Source organism: Neomonachus schauinslandi, chromosome 7 (genome assembly GCF_002201575.2).
Source record: "Neomonachus schauinslandi chromosome 7, ASM220157v2, whole genome shotgun sequence".
In the NCBI taxonomy this organism is placed as follows: domain Eukaryota; kingdom Metazoa; phylum Chordata; class Mammalia; order Carnivora; family Phocidae; genus Neomonachus; species Neomonachus schauinslandi.
The window spans coordinates 46,732,888-46,760,280 of NC_058409.1; the positions used below are offsets into that span (position 1 = coordinate 46,732,888).

Here is a 27,393-nt window from a genome sequence, read left to right on the forward strand (position 1 = left end):
TAGAGACAAAAAGGGGAGCACTTGACATGCAGCAGCTAAGGAGCAGTTTAGTCTCTGGGGGGACAGGAAAGTCTAACTGGGGGACTGGTCCACCTGTAATGGGCACTGGTGGGAGAGAGAAGCAATACAGCTACCAAAGAATACTGATGTGGCTGGCCTTTCACCAGGGGGACTCTGACCGGAGAAAAAGAGTGGTGGGAGAGGAACAGTCTGACCTGCATAAAATAGTCACGGGGAGAAAAGTGGTGGCAGCTCCGGAAGATGATTAATAGGGGCATGTGAATGGAAACTATTTTAACACATGGGCAGTATTCTTTTCATTGTGATTTGTGATGCGAATCAAGGCATTTCAACCCTTGAAGTGCTCTCATTGGTCCTTTTAATACTAATGTAGCAGTAATAATTTTATGTGACATGTGAAAAGACTTACGTTTTCTGGGAATAATGGTAATGTAGCTAAGAGCAGACCTGGATTCATCCATAATTCAGTAGTTTTTGGAGGGGGAAATCTATCTGATTATTACTAGATTAAAGGTCTAGCTATACCTGGGATAGATAAACAATGCTATTCTTTTTTCTTTTTCTTTTATTTTTGGTTGCACAGTAAGGGGGAAGGAAGAAAAAGAAAGTCTCTCTAACAAGGCTCTTCCACTCTCCTGTGCCTATTGCTTGTTCAGAAGACAAACACTTGGCTCACTAGTGAAACGTTTTTACAGATAACATGTGAAACCACAGCTTTGAATCATTTCCAACTGTGTCTTTTTGTTGGCTCCGGCTTACTTTAGCTACTTACGCTGGACTGTCACAGTGTCTTAGGGATGAGGAGACGCCTCCCCCGCAGGTCCTGCTGCACTCTCCCCATAGTGACCAGGGACCCCAGCCCCCATCTATGCTCTGGGGCCAAGTGCCAAAAGGAACACAATCTCCCTGATAACACCACTGCAAGATTTCACAGAAAACACAGAATTAGCTTTTAGGCAGATAGAGCTATCAGGTTAGAAATACATAAGGTCCGGCAAAGACCAATTATAGGCATTAGCATTCTCCAATAGATAACAGACTGAGAGTTCTTTAACTGTGTTTAGACAATGGCGAAGGTGCATGTGATTTGCAAATTATCTTTGGCTAGGCAATGATTTATAAATCTCTAACCTGTACTAGGAGTCTAGAAAACTTGACTTTACTTCCTTTTTTTACTTCTCTTCCTCCAGAATCCTAGTATTTCTCATTAAAGAGAACTCAAGTCTTTTTTAGATATTTTAGCATTAGAATTTTTTTTCTTTATATTCCACTATTATTAGGCTCATGGAATGATAACGCAATATGGAAAGTTCCCCAGTAAGGAATTTTTATGATGGTAATTGCTTTTACTTCAAAAAAAAAAAAAAAAAAGGCTGGTTGAGGCTACAATAGTAAAAGAATGTGTTGTGGCATTTCATCTACACGAGTCCTGCAGACATAATAAAAGTAATGCCAAGATACTAGGGACAGGGTACAAAAAACTCTTACATACACTGACTAGCCATGTGTATAGTCCCTGCATGAACATGTGTACTGGAATTCTTTCAGCTTTACTCTGCAGTAAACCAACCACACATACTGCATGTAACTAGAGAGCCAGGAATAATTTATCGAGACACAGACATCACATAATCAGCTCATAACTCTAACATGATAAATCTTATTTGCAGAATATGGTAAAAAATGAAAGCCTTTTTTTTTTTAAACCAAGGATTTCTAGGTTTTTACTGGTGCATTTTTCTGAATTACCAAATTTTGACAAACCATACTGATGCTGTGAAAGTCATTTGTTTATATGAATAACAATAAGAAACATTCTTAGAGTTGAATAACTGGCAGCAACGTCATTGTTAAACAAAAATTCAACTTTATATTAAAATGCAAAGGTATTCTGATATGTGATACTTAGAAAGTAATGAGTCTATTACACTATTCCCACATAGCCGGAATTCTTTCACTTTTCACCATTTTCATGGCTACCACATCAGACAAAATAGGCAAATGGAATAGCTTCTTACCTGGTCTCTATGCCTCTACTTTTTTCTACCCTTAATCAGCCCATTCTCTAGTAAGCTTCAGAGAGCTCTTTTAAAAAACATATTATCACGTCATATCACTTTTTGCCTAAATGATTGCACTACTTTCCTACTTCCCTTAACTCTGGTCAGCGGTGGCCTTTGTGATCTGACCCCTAACTCCTTCTCCAGTCTTATTCTCCCTTGCAGATTGGTCCAGAACACTGGACTTCTTTCTTTTCCTCAATACACTAAGTTTGTTCCCTCTTTTGGGCATTTGCATTTGTTGGTCCTTCTGGGAATATTATTCTCCCAATTACTTATGTTGCTGTCTTCTCATCATTTGGTCTCAATCAAGTGTCCTTTCATCAGAAAGGTCTTTCCTTGACTACCCTTATTCTGAAGAGGGGTATCTCCCCACTCCTTCCCACCCTCCCACCTCCAACTCCAGGGTGTAATAGAGATTACATCCTCCTGTTTTAGTTCCCTCTTAGCACTTACCACTATTTTAAATTAACCTGTTTATTTTTTAAATTATTTCTTTAGTAGTTATCTCTTCTCATCAGTATGTAAAACCAGGAGATGTACATATGGCTATTTATTTATTTTAAAAATTATGAACACAGCTCCCTACTCATTTTAGGTAATTCATCTATGCTTTGAAGGGGCAAATTCAGCAACAAATCTAAGCCCACAAATAATCAAGTTATTCCAGCAAAATATACCCTGAGAGGCAGGATAGTATGATGGTTGAGAACTGAGACCTGAATAAGAACTGAGATACTGAATAAGTAACTTGACCTATCTGCATCTGAGCTTCTTCATAAATAAAAAGGTAAATAATAATGGAGCCTATAGCATGTGAGATTAAATAAAGATAATGTGAAGAACATGGTAGAAAGTATCTGATACATAGAAAGAGTTCTGTAAATATTAGTAACCATTGGGCAAATTCTTTAATTTCTCTGGATCTCCATTTTCTTATCTGTAAAATGGGAATAATAACACCATCCCTCTAGTAGGGCACATAAAGTGCTTATAACAATGGTTGTCTCATATTAGGTCTTCAATGAAATTAGCTAATACCATTGTTAAAATGGAATGCTCACATGTAGAAATGAGGCTTATGCAACTGCAGAGATCTAAATGTGGTGTGGACAGCACTCATAACCTTCCAAAGTCCTAGAGAAAGCTAAGTTCCTGCCAGCTCTGGATGATGATGATAATACGAATTCTTGGAAGCCACACAAATTTTTCAGAATGCAAAAAGAAATCATTAAGCACCCTTAGGAAGATTTGTTTCTCTCCACAGCGAATGGTGCATGTTTATCTCTTCCTATAGTTGATGGCTCTCAGCATTTTTAAATTTGTTGACAGAATTTTTAATACCCTTTATTATAAAAAATTATTTAAACTAAAAAGACAAAACCAAAAACTGTTGACCCATTTCTCCCACCGCTGGCAACCACCAAATTGTCCTCTGTATCTATGAGCCTGTTTTTTTTAAAAATACATATATATTTAATACATAGCATTATATAGCAATGACTATGTTATTTAAATTTAATTAAAATGTAAAATTCAGTTCCTCAGACCCACTAGCCACATTTCTAGGGCTCCAAAGCCACATGTGCTAGTAACTACTATGGTGGACAGAGCAGATCTAGAACATTTCCATCATCACAGAATGTTCTATTAGAAATGCTGAATGTCTAGAACAGTGTCTAGCATGTAGTAGATATACTACAAAAATTTATTGAATGAATGAATACATTACTTAAATTATAGAATTCTGTGTTCTATTCTGGTTACTACATGTAAGGAAGGAACTAGAGATACTGGAGGGTAAACAAAAAGTCAAATTCATCTTTGTTTCCATAGTAGTTGCACTCAGTTAATTTTCAGTAGTTTTAACAACATGAAGGAATTTTTTCAGAGAAGTACTGGGTAATTAATTATCATTTGTCCCTCAAAAATTAGGCAAGAGAAAGTCAAAATTTGATTGGCTATAAGGCAGAGCATTCTGACCCCAAGTCTAATAAATGTTGAAGTAGGACATTATGAAAGATAATTAGTTTTATGAAAATTACCATGAAGAAAAAAATCATCTGTCCAAAATGGCGAACCAGAGGTAGCTGGCTGAACTGATAATACAGTATCAACCCTGGGAGCAGGGCTACTAATAACAACGTACACTTGAGAGGGAGAGAATATTTCAGCTGCCAGGTTACAGCTTACTTAATTGATTTTGAAAACCAACCATTTGTATAATGATATCCCAATTGTGTTAGGCCTCCACCTATACAAAAGTCACAATCTGGGCCAACTAATATTTATGCCTGTGCCTATTTTCCTTTGGGAATAACTGAGCAATGTATTACTGACCAGCAATTCCTGGTTTTATTCCCTGTGGTTTCAATTAATGGCAACTAACACTTTAAAAAATTCCAAATTTTAAAATTTACCTGTTTTTCAAGTTAGAAATTTAGCATTATTGATGCCAAATAACATTAAAATTTAATTTTACATTTATTTTATATAATCACAGAGTTGCATCTAAAGCTCAGAGGGACTTTGGAATTCACGTGGTCTAAACGCTTCATTTTTTCACAGGAGGAAACCAGAACCTTAAGGAGGCTGACTTGCTCAAAGTCACTTTGGACAGAAAAAGGATTATTTGTCCAAAATACACAGAAATCAGTGGGGAAAAAAACAACGTAGGTGTAGGGTTATATATTAGAAGTATATTAAAGTATACTGTACTACCTTTACTTCATAAAATACAAAATAACACTAGAGATAAAAACTCTTAGTTGCAAGTGTACAGCTACATGTTATTTCAGACCTCTGAGTATTCTTATAATTTATAGATAAAAACTTTATTTTTTGCATTTTTCAGGGGACAGAGAAATGATGAAGGCCATAAGAATACTGAAAGATGTAGGTTCCAAAGTATTTTATAATATTGTTATATATGTTTCCTAGATGCCCACAAAATGCAGGACAGCGAGAGAAGTCACATAAATTCTCGTTTTCTTTTTAAAACTTACTCTTAAGGTAAAGGACAAACACAATATTCAGTTTGTAGGATGCTCCTCAGTTCTCATCATCAATTAACATCTACACAGCAGTATTTCATAAGTGACTTACTAGAACCTTTCATTGCATAAATTTATGCTATTGAATTTTATCTGTTCCATGGAGTTATAACGTAATAGACAATTGTATCAGAAAGTTAAAAACAAATATTAATGGCTAAAAAATGAAAAATTCTCAAAAAGTAATGTATCAGTCATCTAGCAGTTGACAAAAGACTAGAGTTTAGCTTAATAACCAGTTAACAACTTATTTAATTAGTTAACAAGTTAATTCAGTCTGTGTGTAGTCTGTGTTACAAAACCTGAGCTCTTATTCTAGCAACATCCCTGGTCCAAAGCAAGTAATTTGTTTCTTCAGATTCCCTACCTAAAAGATAGGGACTAACTTTAGTTTTCAAATCCAATGTGGTTTGGATTAGACAGCTTCAGAAATTAGTTCTATGCAGACATGCCTTCAAAGAAATTATAAATCTACCAAAGGACTTGGTTGATATTGATCTCTGGCAAAATGGTCTCAAAGTTTTGTTTAGTTTTGCCCTGCCTTATACTTACAGTAAAGGATCTCTTTGGAAATCTTGCTATTTCTGTGCTCTAGCGCTGGTAAGTATCTTAACGTAGTACACTGATTTTAGAGAAGAAACTTATTTAACTTAATAGTAAATGCTTTAAGAAACCTCTAGGGAACTTCATGTGGAACAAGTTGAGCTAATTTTCTAGATTATTACATTAATCAGTATACACCAAGACTTTAATATGTCATTAGTAATATAATTAGATTATACCAAATAAAGCAACTTTAAGTATAAAACTGAGAATTTTGAATGTTGTATTTTCTACTTTTCTTCTTATTTTTTTCCACGTGAAGTTGCTAACCCTGTAAAAGCTCTATTTACAGGCATAGAATTTTACTTCATTTCTTAAACTAAGTTAGTTAAATATTCAGATGGAGACCAGTTTCTAATCTTTATTCTCAAAGGTTATATCCAACCTATTGATTTTAGACTATTCTAAATATCAGTTTTGTTACTTCAGACTAAATTTTCTAGATAAATTGGGTAAATTTGGCCTTCTTTTTCCTAATTCAGGTATGTTAAACCAGATTCAGAGAGGTGACAGAAGTAAAACTACCACATTTCAAGAATAAAATCTCACATTGCTCATTCTTGCTTTTCACATTCCTTCTAAATAAAATAAATATGTCATTAAAATGACCTAGAAAGAGAATACATTCCAGTGAGGCTTCAAAAGTTTTCTTAAAAAAAAAACTTACCCATTTAATAGACAACATCTTTTGATGTTGTTTATTTCATGATCTACATCAGGGAATTACGTTCCAACAAGATATATTACAAATCAAACAATCTAAATGAGAATTTGTCAGAATTCCACAAAGCAAAATTTCAAGATGGGTATACACAGTATTTTTAAATATATATAATATATATTTTTTAATGAGAATCATTTTAGGTGCTCGCTTCGGCAGCACATATACTAAAATTGGAGAATCATTTTAGGATGCGATTATGGTACATCTTGTACCATAGCCAGCAGTTTGGGTCCAGCCAGCATCAGGAATGAGAGACCCCTAAGGAAATCCTAAGATTTTGAAGGAAGCGATATTGGTGATTCAATATGGAACATACTTCCCAAGTCAGAAAAGCTGAGAGTTGGAGCACAGCACTATTAAAAGCCTTATCTTTCCTCTGTGCAGGTGCGGGAATGCAAAAGCTGATTTCAGCCCAAATTCTAAATCAGAACTTGTCATCCCATGCTATTTAAATTTCTAGAGCAACTGAAAGGACTATTCTTTTTTCACTTCCTGTGTTTATAGTTTAGGACCCAGTCAAAACATACTACATTCTACTCTTAAGTGAATTAAGATATAGGGCTGCAAATGTCCTATTATATATCTAGTGCTTTAAAAGGGTTTATAATAATCCTATTCTAATCCAGTCCTGTGTTTCCCATGCAAAGATATTAGGAATCAATGTTATGTATGTGTAGGCCTAAATACTGAGCTATAATCTCTAATTGGTCTTGTAGAATCATTAAATCAATCTTTTGGCAATGAACCAAGTATTGGAGACTTTTTGGTCACCATCAGAGCTTGCAAAGATTGAATTTTGATTTTCCTTAATATCCTGTTCAATAACAATGCCAACACTACTATCAAAGTTTTTACAGTCTAAATCTTTGTTTATTATTTTATCACGTATGGCATCCCTCTGATTCCTGTCCAAAAAGCTATTGTTGATGCCATGACTAAGGAAAGTTCTTTTGGCTGAAAGCTATATTGATTGATTTGCAGGAGTGTGACCCATGGACGCACAGTACCAGCGCGCCGTCTGGGCTCATCAAATTTCCTCCTTTGGTTAATGCTACTGTCCCTGAGCACATCCATTCAGACCATATGGTTCTTATTCAATACTTGAATGGCTTATTCAGGCAAACATCCAATGGCTGTAATAGCGATGTCAGACCCCCCAGGACTCACACAAAGATCAGTTTTTAATTTTTTGGCCATATTTCTTACTCCATCTGCTAAATGTGCATGGAACAGTTCCCATACTTACATGGAACATTTGTGGAACTGCGCCCCCGGGCAGGGATCCCATATCTTTTGCAGCCAGAGTTTGACGAGATCATTGTGGATCCAGTCCTCTGGATATGTCTATGCTATCACTTGAGCAATATTTCTCCCCTCCCCCGACTTTTTTTTTTTTTAAAGGATTTATTCAAAAAACTATGAGCAGCTTTGGTTTTATCCTGCTGGCTAGACAGGATGTAGGTTTTTTTCTTGTTCCTTCTTCAGACAGTAGTTTTGAAATTCAAAGTTAAGATCAGAGGTCAGTCATGGGTATTCCATTCATGTTTCTGAGACACACAAAGTCATGCTTATACTCTCTGATGCTCATTAGTGCCAGTTAAGACAGTCTGGTGAAGTATTTTCTGCCCACCATCATCTAAGGTTGGAAAATAATGAATGATGATGCTCTAGTAATATACACTGGCACCTTTCCTCTGAAGAAGCCCACAAAAAGCTCACTGAGATATCATCTTACTCCATCCTCACAAGATCACTACAAAATGTTGAAATAGATCTCTCTCATTTCAAAGTGGAGATTCATTATTTTGCCGGTTGTAACACAATCATATATTCTTACCTCAATGTTCTGCCCACAGTGCTTTCTCATTGTAATTCCTGAGATAACAAATTGTTACAGGTAGATAAGTGAAAAATCCGCTTAGTATTAAAGGGTAAAATACATTGTCACCACCAATCTCAGGCTCAGTGACTTACTTTATCCCTGTGACAAGAAAAATTTGCTTTTTTCTCTGCAAATTTCCCATCTGCAGGTAAGGTAAAATCAGGGGCAGTGTAGAGGGGCACAGTTTCAACTTTGGAATCGGAAAGACCTGGGCTGGAGTCTGCTCTGCTTTTAAATTGCAGTGTAATCTTAGGCTTTCAAGTCTTACTCTCCCCATCTGTAAAATAGAGTTAAAACAGTACCCACCTCATAGGATTTTTGCCAATATTAAACAGAACAAATATGTGCCTGGCACAGTGTAAGTACTTTAAAAATTTTCATTATCATCATCATCATCATGGTTACTGGTAATGCCAACTATATTTTAATGCCACACAAAGTTGACTAGACCAGGAGAAATTTCTACTTTAATTGTGTCACTGGCTCTTTGCATGGTTGTTTTGGTTGGAGTAAAAATTCTGAGTTCTGGTTTAATTTCTTTTCTTTTCTTTTTCTTTCTTTTTTTTGAGTTCTGGTTTAATTTCCAAATAGATATAGCCTTAAGAGAAAAATCTGCATTTGGCAACAGTAAACATGCTTCCCTTTTAAGGAAAAAAAAAATAACTGAAATTAACAATAAAAATTCAAAAATAAATAACATGGCAAGTGCAGTTAGTAAAAAATAAATAAAAAATAAAGAATGGCTTAGCTCCCATTTCTAGTCCTTCTTATTTTTTTCTCTTAAACATGTAGGTTGATCTGGTACTTTGAAATCCGTTTCATAAATTCACTGTTAATGATAGAGATGGTTTGAGGGTCTTCTCATAGCACTCTGCCCTTTTCCTTTCTAGAAGTCTGCATATGTATTTGTTCTTTTCATTCACTCATTTAAGATTTGTTAGTCACTTTCATAAAGCTATCTATTGATCGTCCATGTCTCTGAAAGAATGGCTAATATTTGCTTTGTAGATTAATCTTATTTTTATTTTTTAATATTTGTTTAAGTAGGCTCTACGCCTAGCATGGAGCCCTGTAGATTAATTTTAGATAGTGAAATCCAACATATTGACTATATGAAACTACGATGTTGTAAGTATGAGTCGTCTCTTGGTACACCAACTTTGCTATACTTACAAAGTTCTTAAATAGTCTTTCATGGAGCCCAAGATGTTCTGTTGAGGCATGTAAGAAGCTGAGAAGGGTCCAAGGACAGTGTAAGGAGGTAGGCAAGGAGTTCTTTTAACAAGAGTATTTCCATTTTTTCAAATGTATATTATCAGAATTCTGTAGATTTCATTTGAAGAAACGATTTAGGGATCAAAAAGTTGACAACCACTATCCAAAATTAAGAATGTGAATCTTTAGGGGTGCCTGGCTGGCTCAGTCGAAAGAGCATGTCACTCTTGATCTTAGGGTCATGAGTTCGAGCCACATGTTGGGTATAGAGATTACTTAAATAAGCTCTAAAAAAAAGAATGTGAATCTTTAGAAATCAAATATATTTTCGTCCCATTTTATTCACTTTCTCCTGTCTGTGCTTATTCATGTATATGCTTTAAAGTATTATATCTCTGTTTATCAAATTTAAATTCAATACTATTAGATTTAATATTATTGAGAGTGTTTTCTTGGTATCCCTCAAAATTGTCGGTAATTTCCAAACAAATATTACCTCTATCACATATATGCAAATACTGTTAAGATATAACATTTGAGGGTCCTATTATTAAGCACAAATGGTAAGATATTAAATATGTGCCTACCATATAAATGATTAGTGGGGTTGAGCTATGTGTTCTCAGATAGCCACTACCTGTGGTTTCCTTACTTGAAGTGATCATATAATTTATAGAATGCTAGTAGGAGGACTATGAGAGGTTTAAAAGAATGAATTCTTTATGCTTGGGATTTAAAAATAAAGTACAATAAAGAGAGCCATGAGGCTTAGTGATAGTATTATTCTAGGCAAAAAGAAACTGTGGCCCATGGACTAGATCACAAGAATAATAATCAATCAAGGGCAAATAAAGAGATTCTCACTGTAACTTTCCCCCCTTACTATTATGTATTTCTTCTGAGTACAGATTGATGTAAATTGCTACTTGTCATTGACAAGAACGGCTGACTCCAAAATAAACCTAGACTGTTGTTTCAAGAATGCAGTTCTTAATATTTTCTATTACTTCAGTGAAAAAAAAGAATTTTTTGTAGTGTGTGAAGGTCTCTGTATTTTTACTGGCTACTTACAAAGTCTCAAAAAAAGATCCTTAATCCTTTAAAAATGACCTATCAATTCATACATTTAGCACAATTTACCAACATTTCCAAACTCAGCATGGAAAAGCCATCAACATGGCACTAGGTCACAGGTCTTGAATGAAGCCGTCAGCAAGGATTAATAAAACTGTGACAGCTGCCCAAAAGCTTTCATTCTTTTATTTAAACATCAGATTGCAACCTGAAATGCAGTGTAATCTTTGTTGAAAGTCCCCCAACTAATGGAAGAATTCAGAAGACAGTAGTAGTTATTATTGTAAATTCAGCATGTAGCAATAAATTCTAGAATTCACATATATAGCAATTCCTAAAGAATTTCAGAAATAGCGTAAACTATTCTTATCTATTTGAACAATTCTTAATAATGATATTTTTCTGAAAACTAGACTGATGAAACTAAAATTACTTAGCTACAATTTCTATGCTCAGTAAATTGTTTAATTATTCCTCTACTACTAGCCCTCTTATGTTGTAATTTTAAATCAACTCTAGTTTGACTCTAGTTATAAAATATATTTGTGGGTCGCATAATTTTCCTGGGAATTATTTATCAGAAAGAAACCTAGATTTACATGACTAAACAGACTATATTATATGACAACAAGATTATTGTTGGATTTTCTATACAAATATATACATATATGCACAGAAAGTTTTAACAGAGCTAGAAAATAAATAGTCACTGTAGTTTCCCAAACACTGCAGATGTGCAGATGTCTATATGTGCCAATTAACTCATTAGGCTAGGCATCTACTATTTTCTCAAGTGCATTTTAAATTAGTATGCATGATTTCCTAGAGGTTGAATACCAACACCAGAAATGGATCAGATTAGTCTACTTGTCAAACAGATAATAAATCATCTGAGCTTACCCCCTTTTCAATATTCCCAGTTTGACAGAGTGTTCCTTCAGCTGCAGGAATACTGTTGGTGACACAGCGGTTGCTTTTGCTGAGACACCAGAGCTCTCTACACACTTCCTAGGAAAGAAGGCAAAAAGCAAGTTGATCAGAAGTAGAGACTAAAATCATGTCCACTTCTTCCAAAAAATATACCTATGTGCACTCACATTACTTTAAAAAGACATCCCAGGTGTTTTTCTGCTGTTGAAGCATAAAAGATGAAGATTTTGGAGGAGATTCTTATACAAGATGTGTTACCCATTTTGCAGAATCATTTAAATATTTTTCTTTATAATTCTTATTTTAGTGGATAAAGAATATCTTAGTTTTTTTGATTAGGATCTTTAAAAAATAATGTGCAGAAATTTCACTAATGCACTGGTGCATCTGGCTAGCTCAGTTGGTAGAACACACGACTCTTGATTGTGGGGTTGTAAGTTTGAGGCCCACATTGGGTGTAGAGATTGCTTAAGGATAAATCTTTAAACAGGAATTCTTAAAAAAAATTCTTTTTCATTACCGTAGAAGAGTAGGGAGAATGGATGAATATGTAGAAAGGAAATAGGTTTATTACTCTCAAGAATGTACAATTGTACCAACTTACCAATTACTAATAAAGTGTTACCAGGTGGTGACTTCCTAGACCTACTGTAATATTCAAACAAATACCATTTTAAAAAGAAAAAAAAAGAGAGAGACCATGGGCATGGGCAGGGAGTAATTTCTAAAATTCATAAAGAACAATCTAGCAATGTTATTTGCAGATCATCAGTGTAGCCCACCTGCATGAAAGGGAAATGTGGTTTTGAACAAATGCTGCTATTTATGTGTCATTTTCATAACTGACATATTTCAGATGTTGTTTGGAGTTGTCTTCACTATCATTTCTTTGAAGAAAATACTCAAAATTTTCAATTTCTTTTTATATATGATCACCGACTAGCATCATTACTGATAGTACAAGTTTTTAGTTAAACTAGAACCATTTAGTATAAAATACATATTTGTAATAAAAATATATTAATCTGGAGTGCAAAGATAAATTTATGTATAACATTCACTTTTATTGCTATTATTTCCCAACTGCTCTTTTTACTCTCAAAACATCATTGTAAAAACTTATGTCATGTAAACATAATTCAGAAATGAAGTGGTAACATATTTAATTCACTGGTTCAACTTTCCTACAAGTGGAAATGCCTCACAAGGTATAACATTGAGGGGATCTCTTTGGGCTCCTCTTTAGGATGCTCCCTTCCACCAGGCACAAAAGGAGCCATATAATTTCTATTAGACTTTTAAAATATTTTTTATTTATTTGAGAGCGTGCACGCACGCACGCGCGCACACCCCCCCCCAACACACACACGAGTGGGGGAGGGGAGGGGGAAGGGGCAGAGTGAGAGGGAGAAGCAACAGTCCCTCTGAGCAGGGAGCCCCATGTGGGACTCGATCCCAGGATCCCAAGATCACAACCTGAGCCAAAGGCAGATGCTTAACTGAATGAGCTACCCAGGCACCCCTCTATTAGACTTTTAAAATACTTTTGAATAAATCTACTCTATATACTTTATTTATCTACTTTAAACTCTATTTGGAGAACTACTGAGCTAGAAGAGAGTTAAAACATTACAAAAGATAAACAAAATGTACTGTAGACCATAATATAAAGATAATTTTCCTGTTCTTACAACTCAATGTACTGCAAATTCTACTTTCTTCAAAGTTTCAGTTTCTGTTTTATGTGGTTATTTATACTATTTTAGTGTTCCTTTCTTATAGGAGATGGTTTCCTAATATAAGTTCCTAAATATATTATTTCAGTTTAATATTAGAAAAACAGTAGGACTAACATTTTAGGGTCTTAAAATATTATCCCATATATCAAAAATACCCATATTCAAAGAAAAATGTGTTCACTAAAACAGAGAAACATTGCTAAAAAAAGTATATTAAGAGATTACCAAAAAAAATTTTTATCCATAATCCTGGACTATACTCCTGATCTTTTATGATTTTTATTAGATCTAAATCTTACTTTAGACAGAGGTCAAAGAACCTTAAGTTTAGATAGAACTGTGAAATGAAAATTCTATCATTCAAAGGGACAATGTTCATAGCATCTATGAGGAAAACATACTATGAGGTCAACTTACAGAAACTCTTTTTTCCAAAAGTGCCTTGAAAAATCTCTACCCAAAATGGCAAGTGCTCAAGATATTTTTTCCAAAACTTTAATCTCAAGATTCACAGTACAGCCCTCGATAGAGCCTTCTTATCCTACAGAGAATAACACATTTTTAAAGGTAGTTTCCCACTGCTAACAGGACTTTATTACCTAGTGGGCTCCTGGGGATTGGGATTTTGCTATGGCATTAACGTCCCACGAATTACTGTTTAAAGCATGGGACTGTAAATCTATGTATAGGAAATACTCCCAAGATGTTAAACTAGTCTCAGAAAAGGCTCTGAAGAGTTTTCAAAGAGATCTTATCTAGAATGTCAACTTGGATAATAGAGATCATGACATCTCAATTAAGATTTCCCAAGATAAAAAAAATACTCACTTGAAAGATAAAAACTAAGAAAATTTTATTTTATACTAAGATAGCAAGAGGGACAGTTCCTGAAAGAACTTGAGAACATTTTCTTCTTATTAAAAAAGATTTTATTTATTTAATTTAGAGAAAGAGAGCATGCGCATGAGTGGGCAAGGAGGCACAGAGGGGGAGGGAGAAGAAGGAGAGAATCTCAAGTGAACTCCATGCTGAGTCCAGAGCCCCACATGGGCTCAATCCGATGACTCCGAGATCATGACCTGAGCCCAAACCAAGAGTCAGACGCTTAACTGACTGAGCCACCCAGGCACCCAGAGAACATTTTCAGACATTTAGAAATACCCTTCTTTAAACTGCTGGATCCTAGAACATGGATGATATATTTGCATGGATATATGCATAGGTATATCAGTTGCCAAATAAGGACCCTAAGGTAGGTCCCAAGCTGGTTCACTAGTAAGTTAAATGCATTCTGAAATTTTTTGGCTCTTGGGGAATTTGTATAACAACCATCATAGGAAATGGATTAATATCCCTAAATAAAATAAATATGATAGAATATAGTGAGAGAGATTGATGATTTTTTTGACTACCCACCATCTTAGCTCAGAACATAATTCTCTTTCACATACTCATATTTCTTTTTAGGAGAAGTTAAGATTTATTAAGATTACTCCTATGACTTCTATGAACTAATAAACCATTGCCTGTGTTGGGGTGATTCCCTTCTCTAACCCTACAATTTATTTTGGGAAGACTCTAGAAGAAATTTTGGTTTCTGTGCTTGCCCTTGAGGTTAAGGAAGGAGAGTGAAGTTATCAACAGTCTTCACTAAGGGAAATTTCTGTTACATGACACTGAAAATTGGAAATGGACTCTCTAATTTCATGGGCTCAACTTCTAACCAACTGGGAGGATTGCCTGGCAAAACAAAACATTATTTCCCATTCATTCAAGAATATTTCTTGAGCATCTACTGTTCACCAGGCATTACGTTAGTGTAATGAAAAAAATAACACTATCAAAGAATTTACAGGAACCAGGCAGAAGGTAGGGTACAATCAGACACATAGCTCAAATGCCATAGATTGGCACTGCTCTATGGAATTTTTAATATTCTGTGACAAAATTAGAAGAGTGATATCAATGTGGTTAGATTTTTTTTCATGAAACTAAATTTCTTATTTTAACAGACTCTTCTTATTTATTAGTTTTATTCTTTTTACTTTTTAGGTGTTACAATAGACTGTAAGGTCCCTGAGAGCAGGGTGTATGTGTTAATGGCAGTCTTGACAAAATGTTTCTACTTGGCAAAATTAAAAGTTAACATCCCTGTGGTTTGCTAATTTTCAGGGAGAAATTTCCCTTGCCTACAAAAATCTAAAAGCTTGTGAACCACTCACTGCCCAAAACTTGATAATCAGTGTTCTGTTTTTTTAAACATATCAAGGTGTTTTTCAATTGTTTCTGTTCCAGCACTATCTTCTGAATTCAAATTCTTTCTTTGGACATGCATCCTTTCAGAGTTAATTTAGCAAGAGACTCTTGTTCCTTTTTTTTTTTTTTTTTAAGATTTATTTATTTTAGAGAGATGGAGGCAGGGGAAGGGGCAGAGGGAGAGGGAGACACAGAATCTCAAGCAGACTCCCTGTTGAGCACAGAGCCTGACATGTGGCTCGATCTTACCATCCTGAGATAATGGCCTGAGCTGAAATCAAGAGTTGGATGTTTAACTGAATGAGCCACCCAGGCGCCAAGGGACTCTTGTTCTTCATTGTTTAAAAATATATCTTTTACCCTCATGTTTAAAATGATATTTTAATTGAATATAGAATTCTAGGCTAACATTTATCTTATCTCAGCATTTGAAGGTATTAAGTTCATTGTCATCTGGATTCCATATATGAAGGCTGATGAAAAATCATTTGTCAATCTAATCACTGTTTCTTTGTGATAAAGTCTAGTTGCTTTCAAGAGTTTGTCTTGGCTATAGTGCAGTTTCACCACTGTATCTAGGTGTTCTTTTATTTATCTACTTGGGGCTCATGCTTTGAATTTATATCTCTCTTTGATTCTGAAAAATTATTAGTTATATAATTTATATTATATATATATAGTTATAGAATTAGATTTGTAATATACGACTTCCCCATTCTTCCAGAACTTCTAATCAACTTATATTAGATATTGTCACTCTAACCACCATGTCTCTTAAATTCTTTTCATATTTACTCTATATTTTTCAATTGGGGTGCTAATCTTTCTGCTTGTTCATGTCATGGTGGACTGTTTCGTCATGTTGTTTGTTATTTTCTCTTCAAGCTTACCTTCAGGGAATCCTGTTTTTTCATAGAGTATCCTGTGCTGCCTGAGTTGCAGAAGTGTAGCTTTGTGCATTTGTTTCTATCATACAACCCAAGGTTTCACTTGGTTTTTGTTCACTAGTTTTCATGAGTATCTATTTGGTCAGCACCATGTATGGAGACTGTACAAAGTCATACTCTGTTTTTATGTAAGGCACAAGCCTAGAGCTTCAATTTCTCATGTGAGCTATTTGTCCCCACCCAAAGCAAAGGGCAGACACTTACTTGTCATTTCCATTTAGATATTTCTTCAGAGTAGAAACGACCCTTACCTCATACCCAAGGTGATGTCTCCTATCCTAACATGGAAAAACTTCAGCTCACCAGCTTGCCATTTGAACTAAAACTCTTCATTTCTGGCATATCCCTACCTTCCTTTTTTTTTGTTCTGATATACACAAGCTTTCTGCTGAAATGTAATAAATGCATTCTGTGAAAACCCCTGCATTCTGTAAAACCACTTATGAAGAAAACAGGATTTATGGGAAAAATAAGGTTAGAGCAGACCACTGAAAACCTAGGTAATTTCATAGCCAGAAAACTTTGCACTGTTAAATCTCTGCGTTTGATCCCAGCACCCCTAATCAGTTGATCCTTTGTAGCCTTACTCCGTGGCTTGTGATGCTTTCTCCTTAGAGATGTAGGTCTTTGAGGATATCTGCCTTCAACAGACACTATTTTCATAAAAATTAAGAATTGGATTCAAGGTAAATCGTCTTTATCAGTCAATTTTTAAAAAATAACACAAAGGATGTATAATTATAGATTCTTCATTTACCCTCATGATTGTAATAGATTGTTTAAAGCTTTGGGAATGGAGCACTAAGTGATCTACTATGTCCAATAAAGACCATTCTTTGGACTTGCAGGTTTTTTTTCTATGAGACTTTATACAATACTATAGATTTTTTCTTTGTGAGAAAGCTCACCTGAACTTCACATCATTAAGGCACTAGGAAACAATCATATATGAACAAACAAGACTTATCATAATACTGGCATCATTCCACAGTCTGTTACTATACCCATGTGTCTTTTCATCACAGAAAAACATGTTGTAGCTAAATAAATGATATTTAATTATGTTTTATTCATTTTATTGCTCTGGCATTTTCTGCTTTTATACCTGGAAAAGTGATTGTATTTACTGTTTGTCATGTTTTTGAAACTGAAACTCTTCTCCTAGACATTAAAAAGCAAGTTATATAAAGGATTGGAGACAAAATATGCATGCCAGCTTAGAAGAGAAGTCAGTTGAATAAATGGATAAAAGCCGGGGGAGCAGATTTGAGTTCAATGTATAGAGAAGTCTTCCAAAAGTCCAAACCGAACAATGATGAAATAAAACTGAATCTCCTATTACTGAAGACACTAAAGCATACACTTCACAACTTCTTAGTAGCAATGTTGTAGGCAGGAAAAAAAAAGGGAACTAACACTAACACTTTTTCAGGGTATACAGTCAACTACTATGCAAGGCATATTCATATTTGTATCTCACTTAATCATCACTAAAATCTTCTCAGAAAGTGTGAGAAACATTATGCTCAGAAAGATTTAGCAAATTGCTTCAATCTTAACTAAACCTGGATTTGAATCAGCTCTACCTGATATTAATGCCCAAAATATCTCCACACAACTAAACTACTTTCCCATTTAAGTGCTCCACAACTGAATAAAGTCACTAGCCAATAAGAAAACGTTTACTTGTATTCTAATGTAAAATAAAAATCTAACTCAATCTTCATAATACCTTTTTATCCTTTACCTGTATTTTAAAGGAAGATATCTCCAAATTAAGACTACTATGTACTAATTCATAACATACACACTCATTACATGAACTTAGACATCAACTTATATATTATTATTATTGGAACTTCTGAATGTAATAATACCTTGTATTTGGATTTTTAAAAGATACTGTTAACATACTCCTCAAAAGTATTCCATGGTCTTCCAAGAGACAAGACATTTAAAATATTCCTACTTATTTAAAATTTTAATATCAACTCCCAGACTTCTAGTCTATTTGGTTTTTCAAATGAATGACACTGTTTGCAAACATTAACAATAAAAAATAGCAAATATAAGTAATAATAAAAATACATATAAGGGCTGTAGTTTTAAAGTAATTATCTAAAGTAAAATAAAGTATCTGATATTGAGAAAACAAGCTTGTAAAAAACTGAACTAGGTCTTTGTTTATCAGAATAGAATAATTGATTATTTTACACTCAAAAAGTCTTTCAAAATAATAAAAGAAATTATAATTATCTTTTCTAATGTTTTTATAACTATATGTTTTCATAACTATAGCTCTTAAAAGATACTAAAAAATGGGAAGAAGAGCCCTTTGATTTAACTGGGAAAATTAAAATTAGCAGTTTACACAAGCAGGAAAGAGATATCCTAAAACTAGCAAACTATTTTATAATTATTATATCATTAAAGAAGGAAAACAGTATACAAAGAGAAAACAGGCTCTTTAATGCTAGGTGGTTTTTGTTGTTTTCATTTTTTTTAAACAAATGTAAGGATCATAGAAGAAACATACACACATTTTCTGCCCGTGGAAAACCCTAAACCCTATGCCATCTTGGGTCTTCGGTTCTGAATATGAAACATTTTCTTTGTCCTCATTAACCTATCAGTAACATCTCTCAACAGCTGTTTGCAATAAAGGATCCTGACAGCCAAGGGGGAGAGCAGCGCCTGAAGAGGTCAGAAAGGAGCATCAGTGATTAGAAAGGTTACTTATCACGGTATCACATAAAGGAAAACTGAAAACCAACATATGGTGACCCTGTGGCCTGGCTCCAGGTGTTTAGTAGCCATCTGAAGAAACAGAATAATGTACCCTTATTTCAGCTTTAAATAGGTTAATCCTATTATGTGGGTAATTTAAATACAAGAGATCTTAGAAAGACATGTATTTTTGTTATATATATATATGCATACAAATATATATACATATATATACATGTGTACACATATATGTATAACAAAGAACAAATCTAGGAATGCAAGTTACATAATTAACAATTTGAAGAGGTTAAAAAAATGATTAAATGGTTTTGAAAAATACCTCTAAGAAGCAAACCCAAAGTAAAAACAAGTGATCTTTAATACAAGTAATTTTGGACCTAAAATTTGGGGTTGAAATTTAAGAAAAATAAAAGCAAATCAACTTCTTGTTAAGTATATGCCTAATAAATATATATGGTTGGACTCTGAAAGAATATTGAAGTGCCAAAATAATTCCATGAATATTATTTCCATATCAAACCACACTGTAGAATATTTACACCACCTTAAAATCTGCAAGGAAAGTGGTTCTACAATCTTCCTCGGTACAACATTCCAATATAAAATAACTTGAAATTCTTCCTACTACCTAATCTACAACCTTCCAGCTGTAAAAATTAAGACAACTGTTTTCTTTTATGCTCTTGGTAGGGAAGGAGAACAACTTGTTACCAGCAATCAAACTATAATAAATGTTCCAAAGCCTGAAGATGGTTTTAAGGCCAACATTTAGCCTTCTTTTTTATAGGCTACTCAAACTCTATTTCTTTAAACTTCCCTTATATGTACTTCTAAATATTTCACTATCATCCTCTCCCAAGTTATCTGCATCTCTTAAAAAAAAAAATTGGGTAGGTAGCCAAAAATTCCCTAAAAAGACTAATAAGGTCTTTTTATTAGAATGATTCTCAAATAGAAAGCAATAATGACTTGAATCTTAACTAATTGGTGGTGATAAAATAATAAACAAAAGGGAGTAAGCATGAAAACATTAAAAACTTGAGTCTGAGAGACAAAATATGTCAGGCTTTATTAAGTACTCTCCAGAGGGAGGATACACTGATTAGACAACTCAACTATCTTATCTCCAGCAGATTACTCTGCCTACAAATAGTTATAATTCAGGCAGATATAGCTTGATGGTATTATTATTATAGTTATTAACATGTTAATAAAAATAATTTATACCATCCTATATCTTAATTCTATGCTTACCAAACAACCTTTTGATAACAAATTGGCCTACTGGGTAGATTTCCTTAGGTGAGAAAATGTGCACATTTCAGTAGAGTTGACTAAATATCAACTGTACTTTGTTACTATAATTTAATAAATCCAGTTCTCTATATAAACCTATATATTCATTGTGATCTTCCATTTCTAATATTAGATCCTAAAAATCTGTCATCACATAAAGTATGGAACAAATATGGCATACTTAGCCACTTATAGATTATTCTCTCATTAATCCTTAACTGATGATCTGTAAGTAAAATACAGTGTGTGACACAAACACATTTCCCCTGGAAAAATTCAAAATTAATCAGAAGGCTTAAAATTCCCAAAGTTATGTCATATTTTCTTTTTGTATGTTCTGTTTCCACCACAATACCCATGATTCTGCAACGTTTATGTCAAAATTATGGAATTTCTATACATAAACACTTTCATTCATTTTATCTCAGAGTGATGGTGCAGTACCTTCCAGCATGAAAAGAATAAATTTACATTTACATAGAAAAGCAAGGGCATTGCTACAAGGGAGTATCAACTGTGGCAGAGCTGCTTTAGGACTCTGTGTAGAATGTGTTTGGAGGAGAAGAGAAAAGGAGAGGGAGGAAGACAGATCACTTTGTATTAAGTCTTCAATTTTCCAATACGGTTTCCCCCAATTACAGAATTACATTGGTTTCCTAAGACACAATATGCTGTTGAAATTCTGTGATTTTCTGCACACCAATACCCCTTGGTCTTATTCATTAAAACACCTTCAATAGTTACCCATTGCTCTTAAGATAAAAACCCAGAATTGTTAACACAGCCTATTAGGTGCACACAGATTTGGCTCCTAACCTCTTTTTCTATCTCATTTATATAGTACTTGTTTTGAGAGCTACAGCAACGCTAGCCTTCTGTCAGCTCTTCCAATATACAAAAAAAGTCACAAAGGTCTTCTCCCACTATCTCTTCACCATATAATTCTTCTCACTCATTTATTCAACAAATATTTTTTGAGCTCATACTATAAGGTAAGCGTCATGCCACTATGTAAACAGCCATGAGCAAGGCAGGTGGGATTCCTACTCTCATGGAACTTATGCTCTGTTATAATTATCAGTTCATTCTTTCAACAAATATTTATTGAGCACCTATCATGAGCCAGGCTCTGTTCTATGTGTTACGGAAAGAACAGGGAATGAAATAGGCAAAATCTCTGCGCCATGGAAAAATCTATTCTAGTAGGAAAAGCAGACGAAAATAAGATGAATTAGCAAAATATATAGTATGTTTAAAAGTAATAAATGTTAAGGAGAAAAATTAAGGAAGGAAAATGACAGGGAGTGTGTGTGTGCATGCATATGTGCATGTGTGCACACACCATTTTACATAAAATTGTTAGGGAAAGCTTTACCTAGAATATCACATTTAAATAATTAACGAGTAAGCAAATAAGCAGAATGATTATGGCTTGCAATGACTGCTATGAAGGAAATAAAAAGCATAATATGAAAGAGAAGAAAAGAGAAGAGAAAAACTGGGAGAAGTCTTTATCTATAGATGCACCAGACAGGCCTGTCTGAAAAGAATACTGAGCTGAGACTGAAGGATGTGAATGAGTCAAAATGGGGGCCTTGGAATATCTTCATATGCTCCTCAATTACAGATGACTTAGATTCCCCTACAGCACTACCAGCGTATCAACTATAGAGGACTGGTATAATGAATGACACAGATATTCACAGAAGAAAGGGAAATGTTTACTGAATGTCTGCCAGGTGCCAGGTAAAGAAAAAACACTTTGCATGCCTGTCATACCTTTTGCCGTCTGAAGTTCACAAGAATGAGTTGGCTGCTGTTCATTGGAAACAGTGTCTGAGTAAAATCTATCAGTCAATTCGAGGACATAGGTAATAGTTAATGGTGAGCAGAATTTTATTTAAAATATTCTGTTTCATTGTAAAACCATGTATTAGATCATGTGTTTCCATCTGGGATTCAGAATACATGACCCATTGATAAAGCATTGTTCAGTTCTACATTGAAGTAAGTAATAACATTGTACAACATACTATTATGCATTTATGTGCTAATTTGTAAGTCTATGTGAACAGTGACAAGCTTCATATGTAATAAAAATTTCCCATAAATTAAACAAAGCTATGGTAGCTATAAAATTTTTCTTATATTATCCTGGGCCTTAAATCTACTTTTTCATGACCAATCACCTCTCTCTCTCTCAAACCACTTTATTAAGGTATAACTGACACGCAAAAAGCTCTACACAGTTAATGCATACAACTTGATGAATTTGGAGATACGTATACATCCATGAAATCATCACCATACTATGCCCTAAACATATTCATCACCGCTTCTTCCCATCCTATGTATTATTATTATTATTGTGTGTGATAAGAACACTTAATATAAGTTCTACCCTCTTTGCAAATTTTTAAGTACACAATTGAGTATTGTTTACTATAGGTACGATGCTGTACACGTAGATATCTAGGACTTACTCATCTTACATAAATGAACTTTGCATCCTTCAACAGCTACCTCCTCATTTTCAATTTTCCCCAGGTTCCCCCCGGTAACCACCATTTTACTCTCTGCTTCTATAAGTTTGACTATTTCAGATTCCGCATATAAGTGGTATCATGTAGTATTTGTACTTCCTTGTTTGCCTTATTTCACTTAGCAGATTCATCCATGTTGTCACAAATGTCAGAATCTCCATCTTTGTAGACCTGGATAGTATTCCATTGTAAGTTCTTACATTTTCTTACATTTGTTTGTCAGTGGACAGCTTGCTTCCATGTCTGAGCTATTTTGAATAACGTCGCAATACATTTGAGAATATACACATCTCTTCGAGATGCTGATTTTAATTCTTTTGGGTATACACCCAGAAGTGGGACTACTGGATCATATGGTATTTCTATTTTTTTATTTTTTGAGAAATCTCCATACTGTTTTCCACAGTGGCTGCGCGACTTTACATTTCCACCATGAGTGCACAAGTGTTCCCTTTTCTCCACATTCTTGTCAACATTTGTTTTCTTTTGTGTTTGTTTTTATTTATTTATATTATAACCATCCTAAGAGGTGTGAGGTAATAGCTCATCGTGGTCACAACTTGCATTTTCCTGATGATTAGTGATGTTGAGCACCTTTTAACATTCCTATTGGCCATTTGTATGTCTTCTTTTAAGAAATGCCTATTCAGTTCTTTGCCCATTTTTTAATCGGGTTATTTGGGGTTTTTTTGATTTTTGTTTTGTTTTGTTTTGTTTGTTTGTTTGCTATTGAGTTGTACAACTTCCTTATATATCTTGGACATAAATCCTTTATCAGATACCTGATTCGCAAATATTTTCTTCCATTCCATAAGTTGCCTTTTCATTTTGTCGACTGTCTCCTTTGTTGTACAGAAGCTTTTTAGTTTGATGTAGGTCCCAATTGTCTATTTTTGCTTTTGTTGCCTATACTTTTGGTGTCACATCTAAGAAATCATTGCCAAAATCAAGAAGGTTTTTCCCTATGGTTTTTTTTTTCCAGGAGTTTTATAGTTTTGGGTCTTATATTTAAGTCTTTAATCCATTTTGAATTAATTTTTGTGTATGGTATAAGATAAGGATCCAGCTTCATTCTTCTGCCTGTGGCTGTCCAATTTTCCAATACCATTTACTGAAGAGACTATCCTTTCCCCATTGTGTATTGTTGGCACCCTGGTCAAAGATACACTGATAATCTATGCATGGCTTTATTTCTAGTCTCTCTTCTGTTCCATTGGTCTATATGCTTGTTTTTATGCCAGTACCATACTATTTTGATTACTGCAGCTGTGTAGTCACTTTTGAAATCAGGAAGTATGATGCTGCCAGCTTTGGTCTTCTTGCTCAAAATTACTTTGGCTATTCAGGGTCTTTAATAGTTCCATGTAAATTTTAGGGTTTTTTTTTTTTTTTTTTTCCTTCCATTTCTGTTAAAAAGTGTCATGGTAGCAATCGCCAATTGATAGTTATCAGTAAATTATGTAGTGGATATTGTTGACCTACAGTGAAACAGTAAGTATATATGAAAACAATGTTTAGGATATGATTTATAGCGATAGGATAAAGAAATGTAGAGTTATGTTTGAGACTGAGTCCTGAATTAATCTGCGCTTTTTAGAGAGCAGGCAAAAGATCACCCATATCCCCTACAATACATAGGTTCATTAGTGAGTTTCTTTCTAAGTTTAAACTTATTATTATTACTGTAAAATGTTTTTGTTAATCCACTTTTAATGATTCTTTTCTGCTAAAGAAAGAGGAGACAGGGGGCGGAGCAAGATGGCGGAGGAGTAGGAGACCTGGATTTCGTCTCCTCTCAGGAATTCAGCTGGATAGGGATCAAACCATTCTGAACACCTACAGACTCAACAGGAGGTCGAAGAAAAGAAGAGCAACAACTCTCTCATAAGAAAAGCGACCACTTTCTGGAAGGTAGGACGTGCGGAGAAGTGAATCCGAGGCGATATTCGGGAGGATAGACGGCGGGGGAGGGGCCTCCGTCGGCCGCTTCTGGCAAGTGATAGAGCCACGGAGCACAAAATCAGAACTTTTAAAAGTCTGCTCCGCTGAGGGACGTCACTCTGGTGGCTAAGCGGGGGGTGGAACCCTCCGGGACAGTGTGGTCTCAGGACCCTCGGGGTCACAGAAAGACCGGGGGTGCCTGAGTGTGGCAGAGCTCCCAGGTATCGGAGCAGGGAAGCCGGCTGCAGAGGCGGAGCCCAGGCGCGGGCTCTCAGCTCGGGGTTGCCATAAACCGTGATCCGCGGCACAGTCGGGCCACTGCTCCCCCAGCAGGGACCCAACAAGCGGCAGATCCGGGGAGACTCACCTTCCTCCCCCGGGAGGAGCCGCGCGGGAGTGCACCGCAGGGATCTGCTGGGTTTGGAGACTCCACCCGGGGTCGGGTGCCAGAGATAGAAACGCGCGGTCACAGGCCGGGTGAGCACGGAGTGCGGCTGGAGACCGGGGAGACGGGAGTGACTGACGGCTTTTCTCTGGGGGCTCACTGAGAAGCGGGGCCCCGAGTTCTCGGCTCCTCCGGGGCGGAGATTGGGAGGCCGCCATTTTCACTCTCCGCCTCCAAAGCTGTACGGAAAGCTCGCAGGGAACAAAAGCCCCGGAGAGCAAACCCCAGCAGATTACTTAGCTGGGAGGGGGCAAGGGCGGGGCAATTCTGCCTCCGGCAAAGACATTTGGAAACCACGGCAACAGGCCCCTCCCCAGAAGATCAGCGAGAACAGCCAGCCAAGACCAAGTTTACCCATCAATGAGAACGGCAGAACTCCAGCTCTAGGGGACTACTGCACATAGAATTCATGGCTTTTTTACCATGATTCTGTAGTCTTTCAAAGTTAATTTTTTTTTAACTGTCTTTTTTTCTTTTTTTATTCTTTTTGAATTTTTCTTTTTCCCTTTTTCAACCAACATCTTATCAATCCCTTTTTTTTTAAAAAAAAAAACATTTTTATTTTTCATTTTTAGAGTCATATTCTATCCCTTCATAGTAGTTACCCATATTTTTGGCTTATATATATAAGTTGTTCTCTCTTTAAAATTTTGAGATAGTTTCTTCTAACAGATCAAAATATACCCTAAATCTCTAGTATATGGTGTTTTCTGTTCCCCTGCCTGATCACATCCTCTCCCTTTTTTTTTCTTTTTTTAAATCCTCTTCTTTCTTTTTTCAAACAACTTCTTATCAATTCCTTTTATAAAATTTTTTATAATTTCCATCTTTACAGTCATATTCCATCCCTTCATCATATCAACCCTTATTTTTGTACATATATAAGTTTTTCTTTCTTTAAAATTTTGGGAGGCACTTTCTTCTAAAAGACCAAAATACACCCCAAATCTAGTGTGTGGCACTGATCATATTTGATCACATTCTGGTTTTTATGTTGTTGTTTTGTTTTGTTTGTTTCTGTTTTTATCTTTATCTTTTTCTTTTTTCTCTCTTTCCCTTTCTTTTCCCACTGCTTCAGGTTTTTTCTGATTTGTTTAGAGTATATTTTCTGGGGACGTTGTTACTCTGCTAGCATTTTGTTCTCTCATTAATCTATTCTCCTCTGCACAAAATGACAAGACGGAAAAAATCACCTCAACAAAAAGAACAAGAGGTAGTACCGACTGCCAGGGACCTACTCAATACGGACATTAGTACAATGTCAGATCTAGAGTTCAGAATCATCACTTTAAAGATACTAGCTGGGCTTGAAAAAAATATGGAAGTTATTAGAGAAACCCTTTCTGGAGAAGTAAAAGAACTAAAATCCAACCAAGTAGAAATCAAAAAGGCTATTAATGAGGTGCAATCAAAAATGGGGGCGCTAACTGCTAGAATAAATGAGGCAGAAGAGAGAATCAGTAATACAGAAGATGAAATGATGGAAAATAAAGAAGCTGAGAAAAAGAGAGATAAACAACTACTGGATCACGAGGGCAGAATTCGAGAGATAAGCGATACCATAAGACGAAACAACATTAGAATAATTGGGATCCCAGAAGAAGAAGAAAGAGAGAGAGGGGCAGAAGGTATAATGGAGCAAATTATAGCAGAGAACTTCCCTAATTTGGGGAAGGAAACAGGCATGAAAATCCAGGAAGCACAGGAACCCCTCTCAAAATCAATAAAAATAGGTCAACACCCCGACATCTAATAGTAAAACTTACGAGTCTCATAGACAAAGAGAAAATCCTGAAAGCAGCTCGGGAGAAGAGATATGTAACCTACAAGGGTAGAAACATTAGATTGGCAACAGACCTATCCACAGAGACCTGGCAGGCCAGAAAGGACTGGCAGGATATATTCAGAGCACTAAA

At 35.3% G+C, this 27,393-nt stretch overlaps 1 protein-coding gene across 1 annotated transcript in view; it reads right to left on the minus strand.

The window, feature by feature from the left end:
- Positions 1-27,393, minus strand: part of ADAMTS6 (ADAM metallopeptidase with thrombospondin type 1 motif 6) — a 306,464-nt gene that overhangs the window by 85,020 nt on the left and 194,051 nt on the right. The window contains exons 11-12 of the mRNA XM_021702211.1: positions 11,533-11,640; positions 794-939 (exon numbers count right to left, since the gene is read on the minus strand). Coding sequence (XP_021557886.1) covers positions 794-939; positions 11,533-11,640 — 254 coding nt within the window. The remainder of the gene's footprint in view (positions 1-793; positions 940-11,532; positions 11,641-27,393) is intronic.